Source organism: Patiria miniata, unplaced genomic scaffold (genome assembly GCF_015706575.1).
Source record: "Patiria miniata isolate m_02_andy unplaced genomic scaffold, ASM1570657v1 HiC_scaffold_15, whole genome shotgun sequence".
Lineage (NCBI taxonomy): Eukaryota > Metazoa > Echinodermata > Asteroidea > Valvatida > Asterinidae > Patiria > Patiria miniata.
In genome coordinates, this window is record NW_024037053.1 from 1,617,310 (window position 1) to 1,638,804 (window position 21,495).

At 39.2% G+C, this 21,495-nt stretch overlaps 2 protein-coding genes across 2 annotated transcripts; both read right to left on the reverse strand.

The window, feature by feature from the left end:
* Nucleotides 1-3,766: 3,766 nt before the first annotated feature.
* LOC119722360 (diphthine methyl ester synthase-like) lies at nucleotides 3,767-11,397 on the reverse strand. Its single transcript, XM_038192430.1, has 7 exons — nucleotides 11,363-11,397; nucleotides 11,168-11,312; nucleotides 10,304-10,428; nucleotides 8,370-8,478; nucleotides 7,617-7,777; nucleotides 6,606-6,715; nucleotides 3,767-5,440 (listed from the first exon to the last, which is right to left on the reverse strand). Exons 2-7 carry the CDS (start codon nucleotides 11,300-11,302, stop codon nucleotides 5,214-5,216), a joined length of 867 nt encoding a protein of 288 aa, XP_038048358.1. The 5' UTR covers nucleotides 11,303-11,312; nucleotides 11,363-11,397; the 3' UTR covers nucleotides 3,767-5,213.
* A 4,160-nt stretch (nucleotides 11,398-15,557) lies between these two features.
* Nucleotides 15,558-20,795, reverse strand: LOC119722361. The gene is made up of 5 exons (XM_038192431.1): nucleotides 20,312-20,795; nucleotides 19,452-19,555; nucleotides 18,918-18,998; nucleotides 17,474-17,585; nucleotides 15,558-16,493 (listed from the first exon to the last, which is right to left on the reverse strand). The coding sequence occupies exons 1-5, from the start codon at nucleotides 20,564-20,566 to the stop codon at nucleotides 16,260-16,262; spliced, it is 786 nt and encodes a 261-aa protein (XP_038048359.1). The 5' UTR covers nucleotides 20,567-20,795; the 3' UTR covers nucleotides 15,558-16,259.
* Between the last annotated feature and the right edge of the window lie 700 nt (nucleotides 20,796-21,495).

Genomic DNA, 21,495 nt, shown 5'->3' on the forward strand with positions numbered 1-21,495 from the left:
GTCACGGCCAGTTAATCCTGCTTTATGTAGGCTGGGAATTCTTATTAACTGTTGAAAACAGTCACTTGATTGATTTTGACTGAAAGGACTACTTGGCAGAGAATGTATGTTTGCATAGGCGGGTTAACCCTCCTTTTGTTTGATCAGTCACAGACAGTCAAAAATTGTATCCTGTTCCCCTGCCATGCCTTTTACACAGGCTAGTCACCAACAGTCGGATCATATTTCTTGTAGGCACTGTGACAGTCGAATTCCATCAACAGACAAAAGCAGGTGACTGGTAGGCAAAGCGGGCTTGTCAATCTCCTACAGTCAGAGCATAGCTGCATCAGGTTTCATAACAATCACAGCCACTCAATCCTGCTTTATGAAGGCAGGGAGCACTCAACTGTTACAAAACAGTCACTTGATTGATTTTGACTGCTGGGCTGACCTTGTTGAAATTGCCAGCCAGAGAGGGAGGGTTTTAATGCAAAAGGTCTGTTCCCTTCAGTGGTGCAATTTATTTAAAACTCAGCTGAGGCAAGCAAAAAAAAAGCTTATCAAGTCAGCTGTCAATGTACAGAATAAATTAAAACTCAAGATTGTTTAACAGTAACAACTGGGAGAAAAGGTTTTATTTTAAGCAAATATTCAAGAAAGATGTTTATGCTACGGTAACTTCGATTTGGTACATTGAATATTATTTAAGGACCTAGAAGTATTATATTTGAGTCTTTGTTGTCCCACCAAAGCCTACTTAATTATTGAAATCTCCAATTCTCCATCACTTTTGTTCAAATGCAAAAAAAAAAAACACATGAAATAGGGATTTACTAAAAAGGGATTTTATCAAGTAATACAACATATTTTGTGGCGGTACATGTATAAGTGAGAAATATATTTTTGCTTTTTTTTTTTCCTTGTGTACATAGCCGTGCATCTTATTCAAATCAGAACAAAGTAAAAAGGTGTGTTCGGTGAGAAGTGTTTCTGAACTTGAAACTGAAAAATGTCAGAAAATTCATCCCCCAGTTCTCTGAATCTGTCTACTAGGCAGGCTAAGAAATACTGGCAGCTGCAGTTGTAAAACTTTGCCTCATGATTAAATTATTATTCATAAATACCTCATACTGCTTCGTCATTCCTATTGGTCCGTTGCTTGGCAGGCCATGAATATTTATGAAAGACTTGAGTTGTTTTAGTGGGGTGTGTCAGAGCATTTCATAAGCTTAGCAGAAAAGATGTAAAGGTTTGCTCAACATAAGCAGGTTACCTGCCAAAACATCATGCCCAGTGTGCATTGTCTTGACCGGTTCCCAGCAGATTTGTGCTTAGCACATAAAACTGTTATAAAGCAATTATTTTCCTCTTAATAGCCGTTGCATGATAACACCCCTCCCTCCCCGATCATTTATAATGTTGGTTAACCTTTTTTTTTTCATTCCTATCATACAATGCTGCAGGTATTTGGGGAAATGAGTTAATTTCAAGGTATTTTTAAAACTAATTCCAGTAATATGTCATTGTGGGGAAATCTATCACGGTCAATTGAGAACTCTCCTGGTAAAAAAAAAATCTTTCGATTCAAGAAAAATGCACAAATCTGTCTTCCACCAAAGAATAAAGGAATTTACAAATCAACCAACCGAATCTTTTCAGAACCACACTTCCTCCAAGAAGAGATTTCTTTCCACATGGTGTTACTCAAAAAATTTCTTCTGCTTTAAAGGAATTTACAGTACCCCGACACAAAATTCCATCTTATGAATACAAAAGGAATTTGGAGTCTATCAATGTTGTTTTCTTTTATGTTTTGGGGGTTTTCTGAAAATTTGGTTTAATTTGTGATTCGTCAGCGGGTGAGAATAATGATAGATTGTCCTATTTAAGTGAATAACTTCCAGATCAACTAAAAAAGCAGTTATTTATAAGACGCTCTCTGTAAGACAGGTCTTATTTATTTGTTTCATTTCTTCCAGACACATACTCCACTTACATTTTAACTTAACCTACTACAATATGCGAACAACGAACATTTTTGTAGTACATTCGAATCTCGTTACTACAAACTCTCTTAATACAAAATTCTGGTTATAACAAATATAAGCCTTAGTCCCCGACTGTGCATTTATGTGCACAATGAATGGGACTGATGTTCCTCTTAATACAAAATTCTGATATAACAAACAATTTGGCTAGGTCCGAACGAGTTTGTATTAACGAGACTCGACTGTACATACAAAAAAATTTAGTCACAGTAAGGAAGCTTCAAATGAAAATTTAGGCCCAAATTGGGCCCAAATTTGTTTCTTTCTTCCAACTCATAAGTACTTGTGTTACACTGTATTACATTGTATTAATTCCCTGATGGATCCATGAAATCGTATGGTGCTGGGGAGTTTTGGGGTTGTACAGGGAGTAACAGGCAGGGCTGTGCGGGCGGTACAAAACAAAATATCGCCAAGTTATCTTAGAACCAGAAATTGAGTCTCTGTTATCTGGACTGGCTAGAAAGTAAATCGGGAAAGGGTTGTGCCTTTTAAAAAATGACGAAAAATGACAATTTTTGGCATTGGGACAAAGGTAGCCTAATTGCCTCTGTGTGGATATTTGCCTGGCGTACAAAAAAATATGTGTTTAGCGAGTAAACACAATTCTAAACACTTTCTTGCTATCAGTTTGTAAACATGTTTACATTCTAAACATTTTTAGCATGAGGTGATAGCAAGAAAGAGTTTAGAATTGTGTTTAGTCACAAAACACATTTTTGTAGGCTAGGAAAATATCCACACAGAGGCAATTAGGCTACCTTTGTCCCAATGCCTAAAATTGAAAACTTGGTCCCATGGTCAATTTGACCTCTCTTGGAAAATTACTCGTAACTCGGTCAAAAATTATCAGATTTGGATGTTTGATGTGTCAGTTTAAAGTGGAAAGGCGTATCTTTCAAACCATACCTATAATTATCTATGCTGGTTACTCATTCTACGTCTGGCATTCCGTTGTATTTTGTTCGCATTTTTTTTTTTGATACACACTGTACATCAATTGTTTGTTCATATGTATCAACATGTAAAGGTGTGTAGTCTTGACACAGGACTATACAATTCGACAACTTGGAGTATTTTTGGAATTTAGTCGCTGGACAATGGAAGGTGCGTTTTAATTTATTCTGAAGTACCACTGTGGGTTGAATTCACTTAACAGTCACACAAAAACCTGCAGAGCATTCTTTTGATTTTAGTAAAGTTTTTGTTTCATATTATTTGCATGAATGTTTTTAATTTCTTAATTATGTATTACAATGTTGCGAAGTGTAGTAAAAAACAAAAAATAGATGCGAATCTTTAAACAAAGTCTGAAGCAGCTACAGAACATGTGGAAGAGTCATTAGTTTTATTGACCCTAATCCTCTTCCCTTATTTTGTAGCAGCCTGCTTAACCCAAAAGTACCCTCCAGCATTTGAAGTTACACTTCCATACATTTTCATTGAATTAATCATCCGAACCCATGGCCTGGCCGCAAATTATTCTTTCCCAAACAACATCCGCATTACATGGTTTTTGAGCGCCCTCTACGATACTTTTATGATACGTACGCAGGTATATATTGCCATGAATTTCCAGCATTTGTCGAGCAGTTTGATGGCTCAGTTGGGTAAGATTGTGATTTTGTACCACGAGGGATCCTCGCGGTATGGTTTCAAATCACCATTTTTACCTGAATTTTTTTTTTTTTTTTTTTAAAGGGAAATAAAGTCCAAATTTCATTACATTCGAATTCATTTTTTTTTTTTTTCTTCAAAATCCAAAGTCCAAAACGTCATAGCGTACACCTCGTGCAGAATTCGTTTGGGGAAAAAAAAATTGCGGTCTGGCCATGTTCGGACAAATAATTCTATGTACCATTCCACGGTAAATGGACGTTTCATTGCACGGTCACTCCATTACTAATCAGATGACGAGGATTTATTCAGGCCTTGTATAAAACAAATAATGTTTCACATTTGTGCAATGGAAAGAATAATTTCCTTCAGTGACAGATGGAACGTTCCATTCCATTATCACCTCATGAAATTATTCTTACCATTGCACTCATAAACATTCATTATTTGTAGAACATTCCTTATGCACCCTTCAAACCATCTCTTGCCAAAAGTAATAAAGAACAATCACTAACCAATGGCAAGCGAGTAGTTTAAATGACCGGCAACCAATCATGTCGGAACTTGGGGTCACATGCTTTTCTGTCAACCATTACAGTAATCAGTTACAAGAGTAAAGCTCGATGCACCAACCAAGTTTCACACAAAACAATTTCTTGACCGCAGTGCATGGAAATGTCTCTCTTCCATAGTAAAAAAATATTATGTGCATCAAAAGGGGTAAAGTCTTGTGTGCTTTGACGCCAGCAATTAGACCTTGAAATGCTTAAATAGAACAAAATAAATTTATTTTTCTTGAAGCCAGAACTGTATTTCAACATGTTTGTGAATGTACTCAACAGTCTTGTTCAAATAAAGAGCCTCATATACAATATAAAAAGATGTAGAATTGAATGTTATGTTTGAATTGATAATAGACTAATCAAGTTGGTAATTGGCCGGGTTTAGTCCGCCTGCACAGCCATGTACCGCACCGTATCACCAACGCGGCTTTGACTACTGCATACCATCCCAGGGTTACGTGAAGCGCGCAGTTTAATCACACGCGGGAACAATTCCTGCACCCTCGGCCCCATATGCGTACACGTCGATTTCAATTACCGGCTTTAATAGTCTGCACCCGCGTCTGTACACAAGACATGGAAAATGCTACCAAAATTGGACAGACACTCTGATTGGCTAAGAATCAGTAGGATATGAATACTTATATTACACCTGACATTTACACGTCTCCGTGCACGTGCGTGTACACGACTTGTGTGGTGAATGCCTCGCATTGCGGTTACATCGCAACGTTACCTGCACACATGCCCGATTCCGTCCAAAAATCGGTCACATGATGAACGGCCACATGATGACAAACATGACTTCCTTCGTGAATCTGATTGGTTAACATAAATATCGCGTCCAGAAATTGGATCTGGTGAAATCGGATGCAGTTGCCTGGTATATGGTCAGATGGGTCCGGATTTTCAGCCCACACCTCTGTACGATGGCCTGATGATTCAATGAACCAGTAAAATCGAAAAGGTGTGCGCCAAGCTTTAGAAAAATATAAAATTTCTGCTACCTCTTCTCTGCTTCCTCTAACAAACGATCAAATAATGAGGTTTCTATGGCGACCAGCCTAAGCATCTCTAGTTCTAGTGGATGCATGTGACCGGCGATGACCAATGAGTGCAGTGGTCCGCCGAGGTCGACGGACGCCAGTTGCTGCAGGGTACCGGCTGCCATTTGTTGCGTATCCGATCCGACACGTGCCACACCCACGCAGACAGTGTCTTCCGTAAAAGCTGGAAATGAAAATTAAAGCAAACAAAATTGACATTGAAAGTATCATTTTGCGCTAATAGTTTCAAAACTTTACAACTTCATCCCAACTATGGCAAATTGTACTCCCTATATTAAACAACAAAAACAAAAATGATATTTAGTGAAACACATATTTTTCATTTTGGCATGAATGAACTACATCAATTCTGTATTCAAAGTGGTGTAACATAAATACCAAATTGTACCATGGTTCTGGCGGCTTCAAGATAACCTAACTAAAAATTCATCCAACATCTTTATGACCAACTGAAACAATAACCCAAAAATGTTTTAGAAAAATACTGTACTTTATTTTTCCCATCTACACGTAATACAGGGTTCGACTTTAGTGGAAGCCCGCTAGCCAAATGCTATTCAAAACAGCAGCGGGCTAGTCCGAACTATTCCTTAAGTAGCCCGGCTGGCGAGTCAAAAATTATTGGGCTATGGCAAAGATGAAAGGACAGGAAAAAATAAATCATTAAATTCAGAAAGAAAACCTGTAGCAATTTGTGACTTATTTTATTAACTGTTTAAGATTAAATTATTAAATTTGTTTATTAAAAACATTGACAAGATTGCCTCAGGATACACGTTTTACATGTATGCACATTGTTGTTTATGAGACACTCTATAAAAGAAAAACATGCGGGGCAGTGAAAATGCCTGCAGGCCAATTAAGAATCTGTTTCAGTAGCCCGGCTGGCTAGTGAAAAAAAAAGAGTTAAGGTTGAACCTTGAGTTATAACTCATTAAAAGAAATCAAGCTGCTCAATTTTTAGAGATTTGCAATACCACAGGTATGTTCTGATCTGCTTTCTGATTCTCCAAAAACTTTCTGCACCTTGGCTGCTGGAGGCACTTTTGGAATTTTGATTTTTATGACCTATGACCCCCAAAAATGATATTGTAGTCTTGAGAAATTGATATTTAAAACAAAATTTACTATTTACTATGCAAACGAAGACCTTGACAAAATCATCATTTTTATTATTAACTGCATTCACAAAGCTTTGATATTGACAGTGCCAATGACTGTTAATATTTTACAATAACTTAAGTCAACCAAAATTAATCTTGTTTTCTCTTGTTGAAGATGCTCTTTGAAACTGCATGTAATAAACTGTGCACTTAACACATTGCTACCTAATTTTTCCTGACCGTCTGAACTCCTTTTTCTTTCCACTATTTGGAGCAGCTGGGAGGCTGCCTGGCTGACTGTCATGTAGCGTGGCGGTTCGTAGATCTTCCTCCCTCTGTGAATGAAATATTTTCAATATCTACATCACTTCATAACAAACGAATCGGACTCGTATTTAATCAAGCTCGATTGGATGTCGGAAGCTGCGGGCCAACAAATTCGTGTTCATGTACGAGTCTCGGCGCGATTGTGCCATGTAATTTCTGGAAGGAGTAATGTTTTGAGTAAAAAAAATATCACTTTTGACCCCAGTGACCCCATGATGACCTTTGACCCTGGTTTGGTCATGTGACATGTTGGGGCTGGGCTACTGATACTTTTGACAAAGTTTGTTTGAAATCGGTCAAAACACGTAGGAGCAATAGACAATGTCAACGTTTGTTACTAACTAACGGACTAACGGCGAGACATGGTGATTAGTTGGGCTGCTATCCCACAGCTAAAAATGTACTGTCCGCACCACTTTTGAGTTGCACCCTAAAACCTTGTCCATCCTAATTTGTGATGACTTGACCACAAATCTGCACTGAAGCACCTTCATGGAACCCTAACCGAAGTCAACCCATCAAAGCCCAACAGCAGGTTTTGTTTAAATCTGTTGGGATAGGTACAGTACCCCTAAACTGATTGTCTTTTACACTTGGGTTGGCATACCTCCAGGAACTAAGTCCAACAGTGTGTGTGTACAATTTCCCATGTGGGTGTTGGAATTTGCCTAAATGGGTATGGTTCCTAGTAAATTATGCTGGGGAGTTAGGGTTAATATTCGCACTTCACCACTAGAGGGCTGTACGTGCACAGAACCGATAGACTAAAACAGTCCACACCAGAATTACTTGTCTATGGCTAGCTGCAGTGGCACACGAGTCTATGGGAAATGGCTGCAGCGGCTTCCATAGACGCACGTGTAATTACTAGCCATAGCCGAGTCATTTGGGCACAGCCATATCTCTCACCTCATCATGTTCTCAATGGACTGCTCTTTGACTTTGATGTCCAGTAGACACAGCGTGTGCAGTCCGTTCCGTCGGTTGCTGGCAATCTTGTCGTAGTAACTATCTGGTGTCCAGGTGTCGGTCCAAAACACGATGGAGACAGTCTCTCCAAAGTTATACAACTGAAAATAAATTGTATAATATTTAAATTGTCTTTTTGGTTCCCCTTTTCATTGTGGATATAAAAAAAAAGTAACTAATTTTGTAATCTTAAACAATTAAGACTTTAAAGTTTTATCTCCATCTATCAGGATCATCAAGGAGTTTCCCCGCACCAAGGATTTTTACATCAAGGATTTTATCAGGAATTTTATAGATAGCTGTCTATTGCTTAACCCTCCTGCTGTTTAAAAGGTCACAAATGGTCAAAATTTCCTTACACTCAGTCACTCCCCATGGCTTACTTTTAACAAACCAATGGGTCACTTGACCAATATTGACCACTAAAGTAACAGCATGGCTCAGAATGCATGTTTTCATAGGAGGGTTAATTATGATGCATTTATTGTAATCCGTAATATTCCAGTGGCAAGTTTTCCAAAAAATCAGTCTAAATGATGAATGACAACAAATCTAGAACAAATGAATATGCTACAACATGAAATACAATTTTCAAACTTTGGTAGCTCATCCTATAAACTGATGATCATATCTTCTGACAAAAATCATGCAAAATTCAAATATGCAATCTTAGTACGCAAATTTCTGGCTCACCTGTAGCCCGCAGCATCCAATGGCATTCATGATTGACGCATTGTGGATCACTTTGTACTCTATCCCTTCCTGCCTTGCTCTGAGGACAAGATCGGTGTGAGTCGTGGCCCTGTTGGGTAGAAACAAAAGAGCAATCAAATAATTATATTACGTTTCACTGTCAGTCTCCACTATTTTTTTTACTATTTGAGGGGACCCTTTCATATGCATCGGGGAGTGTGGCCTAGTGGGTAGGGTTTATGACTCATTATTAGAGGGTCAGGGGTTCAAATCTAGCTGCTGGACGTATGTTGTGTCCTTGGGCAAGCCACTTCACCCCCACATGCCTCTCTCCACCCAGGAGTATAAATGGGTACCGGCATTAGCTGGGGAGTAACCTGCAATGGACTAGCATCCCATCCAGGGGGAGTAGAAATATTCTCAGTAATTTCATGCCACTGAAACCAGAGACAAATGCCGGCCTGTTAGACCACATTGGCTCGTGCAAGACTTTACTTTACTTATTTTTCATTATGCACAATACGTTGATTTTAATTTTCATTCATAAATACCTCAGACAGTTTAGCTATTCCTATTGGTCGAGAGCCCGTCACGTGGCCGGTCTTAAACGGATGATAAAGACATGGCTAGCTGGTCTTAAACACTTTTCCAGTGTCACAATAAAATGTGGACTCCTAAAAATCCAGTGCCTCTTACCGTTTCATTGGTTGAACGTTCACAATCCTCACGTAGGCATGCGCAACACTACAATCGAGTCAGAATTTTATAGTTCTAAATTCAAAACGCAACGCCCCAGGTGCGTTCTGCGTGACATCGCGCAGAACATGTTACGCGCGCGTCAATCTCCATAAAAGGGTTGTTTACATCTTACTCGCCAGCTGAACACTCCATTATTTTGCTAGAGGGATGTTTCAAAAAGCATGAAGTGAACTTGTTGAACAAAATCGGGATTTTTTGAACGAATTATTTGATATTTTTTTACGGATAAGGTATTTATGAATGGGAATAAATATGTGCTCGGTCGGTATTTATCACTCTGTTTAATACCGCTTAGAGTCTGGGTGCTGATAATTACCCTCGCCTCCGGCTCGGGTAATTATCAGCACCCAGACTCTAAGCGGTATTAAACGAGTGATAAAAACCTCCAGAGCACACATTTATTCCCTTATTAAATGAAGTCATGAATTTCTCGTAATTGCTGTTACACATAACTAATAACTATCGAATCAGCCCAACTGTTGTACACAAATATGGAATGCTTGCTTCGAGTGGTGTAGTAAAACTAGCCTCCCGAGGTGATCCATGGACATTCTATTTTCCCGAGGTGAATAGAATGCTCCATGGATCACCGAGGGAGGCTAGTTTTACTTCACCACGACATAAAGCATTCCATATTTGTTTTATAACACTTCACCCACAAGATTCTGCTTGGTTTTAATATTTATTTAAATCTGAAGACAGTTAAACAAAAATTCAATTTCAATACAAAATTGGTGGGAAATGTATTTCTCTCTTCCAAACCACCCCTTTACAAAATGTTTGAACCCAACTCCGTGGCGCACTCTCTTTAGAACAATATGCGCTACGCGCAACGCGCACACCAGCATGCATTTGCACACAATAGGGCCTACCGCGCCATGGGTATAGTACTTTGGTTGCTACAGGTATAGTACTTTGGTTGCTACGGGTATAGTACTTTGGTTGCTACGAGTATAGTACTTTTGGCCGTGCACAGAAAGATAGCAAAAATATAAAGTACCATGTGACTCGATCTCGGCCAATCAAGACACAGAATCTGTGGGTAAAGTGTTATAATTGGGACTATCCCAACTATAGTTGGGACCTTCCCAACTACAGTTTGGACAATGCCGCATTGAGGGCATGTCAAACTCTTGGTTGGGTCACATGAGGTGATGTGGATTTTTCCCACTTACCCGAAAGGGTCTCCAACAACAAGAAAAGCAATGTCTTCTGTTTCAGCGTCTCTGAAGAGTTCATCTGACTGCTGTTCAACCATGTCCCTGTCGGCTAGAATCAAGTCCCTGCCATAGAATTCCTCCTGTAAGTATAAAAATTATATAGCAAAACTAATACAGGGTGAGTGACAAAATTAAAAAAAAAAACACCAAAATGTCAGGACCAATTTTTGGCGATTGTGTATCTACGGGCCTGGTTCCTATTATCAGGGAACAAAATCCACTTTCAAGAGGCTCGATATAAAGCCAGTGGCACAAGAACACTGAAATCTTAGATTTTCATGAGATTTATGGCGAATTTACTGGTCAATTATGACAGTCCCTGGAGCATTGGTTTGACACGTCCGTCTACATCATGGCTAGCGCCCATCTAAATTGCTAGTGCTGAATTGCAAGGCACAAACTGCGCAGGAAAAACTGTGATTTCTACCCAAAGAAACTGTTCAAAATAGCAAAACGGGTGTCATTAGAATTAAGAAAAGTCTGCTTTTGGTTGTAAAGTAGCTTGAATTGAGTAACTCCAGCTGACATGCTCCATATTCATTCACATATGTGAATGAATATGGAGCATGTCATATTCATTCACATATGTGAATGAATATGGAGCATGTCAGCTGGAGTATATGGAGCATGTCAGCTGGAGTTACTCAAGCTAGTTGTAAAGGTGTTTTTTTAGCAATAAAAACAACATTTTTGACTCTTATTCGATCAGAACACAACAGGGGCCCTTCACTACACGATCGCCACTTGACTTCCCTACTATGACCGTCGACCGGACCATTATTGCATTACTCGCAATCGACGCCTAGCGCCTGCACTCACCAAACCTTCTTTGCCCACAGTAAGAATCGATGTATACGCCTCTAGATACACCCTCTTTGCCCTCTTGACAACTTCCAGCCCCTTGACCGTGATGTCTTGGGCATCTCCTAATCCCAGACCAATAAAATACAACATTTTCGACTAGTGATGACGGTACCGTGATGACCAAAGGGGTAATGACGATCACACCGCACGCACGTAAACAAACTCCACGTGTGGTTGAGAGGTCATCAGCTGATTGACCCTAGGCTCGTTCAAGCAGTTAAAAGATTTACTGAAATTTATTCCTCCAAAATCAATAAAAATGTACTTTAAACAAAACAAAGAATAAGTTTGAAAAACAACTTTTATTTATACATCCTTTTAGTATTTGAGTACTTTTATACATTATGTTAATCATACTTTTTTCTGGAAGATTATGAAATTTCCCTTCCGGCAGGGCGGATCCAGGATTTGAGAAAGGGGGGGGGACGTTTCGCCTTATATCATTGATCTCCATTATATAATTGCACCCACCGGTTTGGGAGTGAGCGAATGTCACATATTGCTCCAATCGCGAGGGAGAAAAAATCTTCTTTTTTTTTGAAGAACGGGTGTAACGAGATAAAGGCATATTTTGCACGCGTGAGGGCGCTGCAATAAGCTAAATTTTTCCCGTAACGCACTTTACTTTTTTTATTAAAAAAAAAAGTAACCAAAATAAAAATACCCAAATCAATATCAATCAATAAAATAGGAGGGTCACTCTTAGCATGTTATGTAGGCCTGTTCCAAGTAAGTGAAACAAACGTGTGACCGATTAGGAACGATTATATTTTTGCATGGTATTTAATAAAAACCCATACATTTTTACGGTCACTGGTCTTTCTTTTTCAATACAAATCGTCCCATGTGAAAAGCTATTGAGAGCTGAAACTTTGGTATTCGAGACTGAAAAAGGTCTTCATGTAAATTTCAGGCTATAAAATGGTGAACTTGAACAACTTACTTCTATAATGGTCATTATGTGGGGGTAGTTGAAAACATTCCTGCAGCCCCTTTTCAGGCCTCATGAAATTTCATCGTGTTTACGAGTGATCAAATCCCCCCCCCCCCCACCACCATGCATGAGATAGAAGTTGCCTACTTGGGCTAAGCGCTAAGCGAGGCCAGGCAGGACCGTCGGAAGGTGCGCGTGGGACTTTGAAGGGGTGAAACGGATGAATTCAGGTCACTGTCATAAAGAAAGTTGATGACTCACAATCCTGTCAGTGAAAAAAAAACATAATGCCTAATTAACCAAGCTCATTTAAGCTACATGCCTTACTAATGTAAGCCTATGCCTTCGGCTCAGTTCCCTTTTAGTTTTTAAGTTAAAACATATAGTTCCGATATTAGAGGGACCGGAAACCAGTCTACTGTGCGCCCCCCGCCCCCCGCCCCTCTCAGTCCCCCATTCTCCTAGATCCGTATCCGTCACAACAAACCGCCAACCACGAAATCAGCTGATTGGCAGACCAATCGTCTCAGTAGGTTAAAACAAATACTTTTGGGCAACAACCGTGACCGCAACAATACCTCGAAATTCGTGTTACTCTGTAAACTGACACAGCTTAAAAAAAAATCGGAAACCACGACCTACCAGTCATCATTTCCCGCTGCTCTGTTTTACACCCTTCATTTTAATAATTAATACATTTTCGCGTAACGGTAAATGTTGAATTATTTCCAGGACGCAAGTTAAATAACAGTCACATTTATTGTTTTATATACCATGATGATAGCATTAGTTTATTACTTTTCATACAAAACAATTCTTTAATGTTTTATGATAAATATACACAGGTCGATAAAATATTGTCATTCGTTTTAATAGTAATACGGTAAGCATTTTGTTAAGCGATTATATACAACTTCTAATTTGCTTATTCGTTGCATTTTATTCTGTGTATAATACAGGCCCAAGCTTTGGTTGTATGTAGCTTAGGAACTTATGATGCTTATTCTGAATTGTGCCTGTAGCACGTGCATTGTACCTGTGCTACTTTTGATCCTAAATAACTCAGTTGTTTACCAATGGAATTAAACCAACATTTCAGATTATGTAAACAAGGCATGGCAAGTTTTGTGGAGCGAGTTTCATCAGCTTTGTGCAAGAGGACGAGATTTTAACGCCACGGAATAAATACTTCTTTTCAGAATGTCGACACAGCGCTGGAGACGGTGGCGGACGGCGCGTGCTGCGGCTGAAAGCTTCTGAAGGAATGCAGGATCACCCCTGATGTCATTGCACACCTCCTCCATCGTGTGTCGAGCCAAACGACCGAGAACGTGTTCAATGACATCAGGGGTGATCCTGCATTCCTGCAGAAGATTTCGGCCGCAGCACGCGCCTTCTGCCACCGTCTTCAGCGCTGTTTCGACACTGGAGGACGCCAAGTCGAAAGTGGCCGATTCTAAAAGTGACTATTTTTTTGTATGGCATTTAAATCTCACCCTCTTGCACAAACCTGACGAAACTGGCTCCATAAAACTTTTTTTTTGACAAGTGTACTGTCGTAAGTCTTTCTCTGAAAATATGATCAGAATGTTCAATATTTCTATCTCTCTACATCTATACCTCCTGCTACGCGGCTCCTTTGCAGTGTATGCTTAGCGGAGAATATTGCTAAACAAATTAAGGTACTAAGCTGGCAACCAGTCATAAGCAGCAGGCCTATAGATTGCACGACAGTTTAGCTGGTAAACCTATTTTTTTTTGCTATTAGCAAATAACATGTGTGCTTAGCATTCAGCTCCTTAATTGTTCTCAACAATGTTCCTTCTTTAGCAGGGCAGATAGGGGGCATATTTGGGGAAATTGTGCCTTTGATGATACAAGCATGGCATTTGGCACACAGTCAGAGTATGTCTTAAGAAAGATATTTGGCTATAGGGCCATCGCAGATTTGTCCTTTGAAAACATATGGGTTGGATAACAAGCAATTTTCAAATTTTTCAAAATAGCTGCCATTGCTTTGTTATTCTACCTATATATTTTTTTCAAAGGACAAATCTGCGATGGCCTTATAGCCAAATATCTTTCTCATGACATACTCTGACTGTGTGCCAAATGCTATGTCTGTATCATCAAAGGCACAATCCCATCATTTATCTGCCGTACTACTTCACTCGTATCATGGCCATGCCATCACTTTCCAAATTTTACGCGCCTAGAATTCTATATACACAAGATATACAGTTTAAACATTATTTACAGCTTGATTTTAAGCTTAGGCTTACACCTAAGTAATTTCAGCATTCTAGGGATAACTCATTTTTTAACCAGAACATATTGGCAGTGCGTCACTGGTTTTAGGCAAATACGGATAAAATCTATTTATCCATATTGCGCTTGCAAGCAAAAACAAACTAAATTTGCATTTTATGGATAACTCATTTTTAAACCAGAACATAAATGGCAGTGCATCACTGGTTTTAAGCAAATATGGATAAAAATGTATTTATCCATATTGCGCTTGCAAGCAAAAAATCTAAATTAGCATATTATGGATAACTCATTTTAAACCAGAACATAATTGGCAGTGCGTCACTGGTTTTAAGCAAATATGGATAAAAATTTATTTATCCATATTGTTCTTGCAAGCAAACATCTAAATTAGCATTTTATGGATAACTCATTTTAAACCAGAACATAATTGGCAGTGCGTCACTGGTTTTAAGCAAATGTGGATAACATTTGATTTATCCACATTGCGCTTGCAAGCAAACATTACGAGATTTAGGCAACACTTTACAGTACTTCATCTAAAGTACAACAATCTAAAGTACTTCATCTATATCTAAATACCAACAATGATAAAATAATGATACAAGTAAATACTATCAGCCTTTTTTTTCTTCAAATGGTTCGGTTTCCTTATTTTCGGCTTCAAACATCACAACTGTTTTTGGAAGTTCGAGAGGAAAAGTCACCTGATTAATTTAGATAAACAAATTCTAATTCAAATATTATTACAACAAGTGTTTTTTATTTTCACAAAAACTGCCAACAGTGTGCTCGATGTTTACATAGACCGTTCCTCGGATATACCAGGCGAACGAATACTCATCAGATTGGGGCTTTTGAAAACCGCTGTGTCATTATAGATTAAATGCATTGAGCGGCCATTCTTTGGGGTGTGTTTTGTTATTCTAATTCATTAACAATGAATACAAAAGAGGCCTACACATGCGTAAAATCCCATACCCCAAAGATGGCGGCAATGCAAACAGTCTACAGAGTGGTTCAAAGTAAAGGAAATCCACTTTTGACAGCAATTTTCACCTATACTTGGTTAACTTATTTCAATGTTTTCTTCGCATAGTAGTAAAGTGTAGCCCTTTAACCATGAATGGTGAAAAAGTTTAGTAAAAGTCGCAAGAATAGTGATATTTTGCTAATTTGAATACACGTCACCCAAATCAGTCTTGTTCACGTGTTATTCTATGTAAAGTGGACGTGTTTTTTGTAGTTCACAAAATTTAGAAGCCTTGCCAACAAAATGTTTTGACCTGGTAACTTTTATTGAGGCTGTGCGATTATTCATGTCAGTGTTAAGATCATCTACCCAAGGAGCTGTATATGCTTAAGTTCATTATTGCATAACATTACATAACAATCAAATGCCACGGTTGTTACCCTTTCAAAAAAGAAGTAGAACTAACAATCCTTGTTTGAAGTGTGATAATGTTTTGTCTTCAAATCAGGCTCAGATAGCGGAGCTCAGTCAAGCGGATGAAATGTATACCTCCGTGGACAAACAGGTTTCGCAATGAAATGTTCAAACTACCATAGCTCAGAGACAAAATATGCAGTTGCAACGATTTTTTTCGTCACTGATGCTAAAAGGCCAGAACTTTAATAGCTACTAATCAAAAGTTTACAATAATGTTTAAATATAGGTGAAAATTGCTGTCGAAAGTGGATTTCCCTTCTTTCTTTTTTTAACCACCCTGTATCTTTACTGATATTGAGCTAGTTCGAATTTGGTTTGTCACTTTGGGGTAAACCCCCAAACTTGTACATTAAATTTTAATTTTGATAAATAAAATTATGAGCCATTATACCCCTTCAATGTCCCATAATAAACGAATGTCGCCTTTTCTTTGACGAGCCGAACATGCTGTTGTACATTTTTCTGCAGCAGCAACAGCAGCAGAAGCAGCAGCAGTACAGCAAGCAGACGACGGCAGCCAGTACGGAGCCCAAAATCAGCCAGAAAGTTTCGGAGGAGGCGGTGATTGGCTCATTGGCAGACGCGCAACAAGATGATTGGCCACAGCAGGACTTGGAACAGGTACTATTCTGGAGGGGGAGGAAGGAAACAAAGAATGCTCAAATAGAATACAGGGAGAGTCAAAATAGAAAGTGACCCGGATTGAAGAGATTTTTTTTCTTAAAACGCAATCAAATTTCAAACACCAATAAAGTATAAAAAGATAGCATGTTCTTCCACTCATCTGAAAAAAAAAAAAGAATTACTGAAATCAGAAGTCAAGTTATGCACGTTTTACTAAAATAACCCATTATTATAACTATCCATTGAATGCCATTGGAGCTATTGAGCTGAGTGAGAATTACAGATTACACACAAGCATTCAAATACGAATGAAATGTTAATAATTAAAATCAAGACTGAAACATTATCTTTACTGTCAGATTTTGTGTTTTTGAATAAGAAGAACAAGTCAACTTTTTTTTCCTGAAATATTGATAGTGATTTTTGTATGTTTTCCTTTGCAAGTTCTCGTTAATTCATGGAGGTGGAAAAACGTCCATGTTTCATTGTATTTAATAAATAATGGGTGTTCATCAGTTCGTAGAATAGTAAATAATCAGTGGTGGACAGCCGAGTTTTGTGTTCTATTTATTGAAATAGACATAACTCGGCAAATTACGAGAAATTGTCATAGTTAAAAGTCAATAAGATGTACTTTATCCTTATTTATTTTATGAAAATGGAGCAAGCCAAACATTTTAAAATTAGTTTTTCAAATTCGGTCACTTTCTTTTTGACTCACCTTGTAGTCAATCGGTACTAAACTATACTGATGCATTAACATTATTGATTTTATCGGGTTGGGATATTGGGAGGGGGTGGATGTTTCTTTCATTTTCTGTTCAATGGTTGGGTGACAAGAATATTTAATTGGTTTTTCTCCTCGTGCCTTCTTCACTATAAATCCTCTGTTTTTCATAGTTTACTTTTTCCTAGTTTATACTTATTGAACACTTATCGATTTTTTTTCATGAAATTGGGAAAAAAGTCAAAGACTTCTTCGTACCTTGATGATGCAATCTGGGTTTTCACCGGGGCAACAGTCCAGCGGACAGCTAGCGGTATTCTCGTGGGCGTCACACCGGCCGTCTCCACAAGACAACTCCGTTAATGTTGATCTGGAAATTAAGGTAAATGTGAAATCGTTGGAGGTTTTATAGTATTTTTTTCACAAGTTTTGCATGGTTAGAAGTAGCGCATAAAATCAGTGAAATGCATTCAAAATGCTAATTCTCTAGTTCTTTATGACCGACTGAAAATCTAATAGACCTTTATCAGGGTACGCCATTTTGAAAATCGAAGCGAGGCAAATAATACAAACAAACATTCATTGCGGCGTAAATGGTGTCTGCGGTGAACGAGTGACTCTCGCAAAGTTACAGCAGATTGACAATCTTATAAATGGATGGTTAGCTTCTTCTTCACAATACAATAAGACTTGACCTACCTACAATGTTGATTGATGTTTCGGGGAGTTAGAGCCATCCATCCATTCACAACTGCTGTAACTTTTCGAGAGTCACTCGTTCACCGCACACACTATTTACGCCGCCATGTTTGTTTATATTATTTGCCTCGCTTTGATTTTCAAGATGTCGTACTCTGATAAAAGTCTATTGCTAGGGAAAACACGCCGATCGTTTCAGCCTTGACTAGATTCTCATTTCAGTCAATAGTTAGCGATGGCCCTGTGCTTTCCATTTCATGTTATATTATATTAGGCCTAGTTATACCATTTCACTTCCTGCTAAACCAACTACCTTCCTGCTTAGGCTTGACATTAGTTATAACGAGGATCTATACTTTGCTCCACCCCTTAAAGAGCCCGTGTAATGTAATTGTGTTTATGCAATCCTTGAAAATGTACCTTTGCGTCCCATTTAACCTTATTTTCAATGTTCGTTTCACCATTTTCAAGGGTATTTTGATGCTTTTTTTTTGCTTTTATACTACTGCGAATTTCCATATTCATGAGCAAAAGTGTGATGTCTTTCAGGCTGAAACCTCAATGTTACAGCTATTTTAGCTCCACAAGTTTCCACCACTTTGGATATTTCGCTGTCGTAAATTTTCATTTCTTTGGAGATTAATTGTTGTGTCAGTGCATGGCAGTAAGCGAGTAGGCAAATTTTTCTCACCCCTGAATGTTTTCAATGAGCAAATGTTTGTTTTTTAACACAAAACCCCCAGAAATAACAGTGTCTTCCTGAAATGACATCACATTCACAGCAACAGCCCCTCAGTTTACGTAAAAGCATGGAATATTTGAATGTTTAATCAAGTGCACTTTTCAGTAAAATTATTACCCAAAAAAGGGATGTCACATAGTTTTCATACAGTTAAAAGGAGGAGAAAGTTGCACAGAATATGTTCCTAAGAAAAATTCATAACATGAACCCTTTAAATTTTGTTGTATTATCCAAATTCCGCTGGGATTGTCTCTGACTTACTCTTGCCCACACGCCTCCACAAAGCAGGCCGACCACACCCAACAGTCGTCGGTACTCAGCCACCCCCAACGACGATTACACCTGCAATGAAATATCATCCGGGTACATGAACTGTGACCGTTCAACATCCTCGGTTTTATCCCACATTCGGAAATGACGCAGACAACATGAAACCGATTCACACTGCTCTGTGAACACTATGGGAATTATACATAGTTTAACTACATACCTGACCACAGTTTAACTTATCCGACTACATTATATATTTGTCTTGTGCCCGAATCAGTTAAACCACTAAAACCATTTGACCGACACATGTGACCAATTGTTAATTAATAATGTAAACAATATTGGTTTATTTAGTGGTAAAGATTAACCATAACTTTAAAGGAAGTGTTTGTTCTTTTGCACATTGTCTGTTCGTCACTGCACCCTCCGAGTCATTTTGTCAATTAACTGCTACATTAGTTGTTTTGTTTACATTTTTGATGCTTTAGAAAATAGTATACACAGAAACAAAGTCGTCCAACTCACAGTTTTTCTGCCTTTTCTTTCTCATTACATGTGAAGCCTGCCTCTCGCGTGAGCTCGGTTCTGTTCAGCCGGAATGGATTGCAGTCATAGTTGAAAGTTGGGACCTGTGGAAAGGGTTGACAGGTGGTCAATGCATATATTGCTACATTCTATCGGTCTATAATGCCTTTGCCATACAAGCTTAACATAAAGTGGGCGTGGCTTCTCAAGCAGAGTTTTTACTGATTAAGAGGCGTGGTCTGGGAGGCACGCCTGTTTGAATCAACAAACTTGTCAACAAATGAACTGTTGCGCATCAACAGCTACATCTTGACCTGCACAAGTTTTAGGCTTCGGTTCACAATGATTCGGACTGTCTTAATCAGTGGCGGTTCTTTTTTTCTACGGGAGGGCTGGGGGGGGGGGGCTAAAATTGTGTCTAGGCCCCCCCCCCTCAAAAAAATTCCATCAAAAAATAAACATTGCACTAGCAAAATGTAAGAATGTGACGTACATTCGAACGGGTCTCCCCCTAAATAAATAGTCGTGAGAAGGGTGCATTTTGTACACTGTTAGTATAGTGTGCATGATTGTAGGATTTTATCAGCGCTCCCTATTGAAAATATGGCACGAGCCCCCCCCCCCCCCCCCCCCCACCCACCCCCAACCCCACCCCACCCCCACCTATTGATTTTCAGAGGCCTAAGTTTACGGAGGAAATAACCGGTCTACATTTCAGCACACCTCCCTTAAAACAATGGATCCACCCTGCTAGCCCCCCCCCCCCACCAAAGTTGGCACTAGAACCGCGCCTGGTCTAAATTCATAAATAAAATCAAAGATTTAGACAAAAATCTCGCAAGAAACATTTGAGTTCCCACCTTGATGTCCTGGTCTGTTTTCGTGGTGGCCCCGCCTATCCTGTCGCAGCAGGTGTAGAAGTAGTCCGTGTTGTTGGACTCCACCCGTAGGTTGAACGTGAAACAGTCCCCGCTGGACTGGGCCTGGGCGACCGGCCGGGCCGGCGGCTGGCGCTCCCCCGGCACCGGCTCCATGCCCTGTCCCCTCGTTGCTGGAAGAAGCAGCAGAGTCAGGAGGCAGACAAGGGCCGGGAAACGATGGGCACACGTCGGCATTTCGATATCGGAATGCCGCTGTCAATGTCGCTAAATGTCACATCATTGCATGATTTATTACAATTTAGCAGGTGATTGTATTTTTTTGCAGGAGGAAGTCCAACACTGCATATTATGAACGCCTAAAATGAATGGCAGAATTTTTTTCGGTGGTGATTTGGGGGAAACGTACAGCCAGCGGGAAGTTGAAATTTCCGGAGTCGGTGGCAGGAAGATAGAATGCACAGTGTATTTTCATTTTGAGCGAATCAGTCAAAGTGAAACATGAAGGTCATGTCATTGACGTATTTCATTGTATCCTATATGCAAGAATGTTCAAGAAAATTTAGGGCGTCAAAATGAAATCGACAAATATGGGAAAGTGGGAGTTTGTGAGTATACAACTAGGTCGAAAAACCCTACAAAACTACAATACATTTGTACCATCTTCCCTTGCTTTTCATATTAAATTTGGGGCGGAACGTTTTTGGACCCACTTTTTCGGGAACAAAAAAAATATTGCCCCCTAAAAAAAGGAGGGGGGGGGGTGGATTCGGCCTTGAAAAGAGGAGGGTTAAAGATGACCAAAAATGTTTTTGGTGTTTTTTTCTTCGAGTTAAATGCACCCCCTCCAAAAAAGACAAAAAATATGTTTTTGTTATTGCTATGTTTCTAGCAGGGGGCGGGGGTGATACAATAGTTTTTGACTTTTGAATGAGACATCTAAGATGCCCACTTTATAGTTGTGAATTAGTTTTCATTTGGGGCCCGACAATAAAAAAAAAGACACACATGATCTTTCTACCTTTTGGACACGGAAAAGTGCGCCATTACAGCGCCGTTGCAGCGCCCTCATGCGATGAATTTCAAATTAGCACGAAACCGAGGCTCTCGGTGATTAGCCATTGTATGAATTGAGGACTTTTTTTTTTTTAATCCTCTCGACTAAA

What these genes read in the sequence shown, in the direction of transcription:
- LOC119722361 (XM_038192431.1), bottom strand. Translation starts at nt 20,566, where the DNA reads ATGCCGACGTGTGCCCATCGTTTCCCGGCCCTTGTCTGCCTCCTGACT. An exon ending in AAACAGACCAGGACATCAAG is followed by an intron (nt 19,556 to 20,311) that starts GTGGGAACTCAA and finishes CCCTTTCCACAG; the next exon opens with GTCCCAACTTTCAACTATGA. An exon ending in AAAGAAAAGGCAGAAAAACT is followed by an intron (nt 18,999 to 19,451) that starts GTGAGTTGGACG and finishes ATTTCATTGCAG; the next exon opens with GTGTAATCGTCGTTGGGGGT.
- LOC119722360 (XM_038192430.1), bottom strand. Translation starts at nt 11,302, where the DNA reads ATGTTGTATTTTATTGGTCTGGGATTAGGAGATGCCCAAGACATCACG. An exon ending in CTGTGGGCAAAGAAGGTTTG is followed by an intron (nt 10,429 to 11,167) that starts GTGAGTGCAGGC and finishes TTATACTTACAG; the next exon opens with GAGGAATTCTATGGCAGGGA. An exon ending in GTTGTTGGAGACCCTTTCGG is followed by an intron (nt 8,479 to 10,303) that starts GTAAGTGGGAAA and finishes TCTACCCAACAG; the next exon opens with GGCCACGACTCACACCGATC.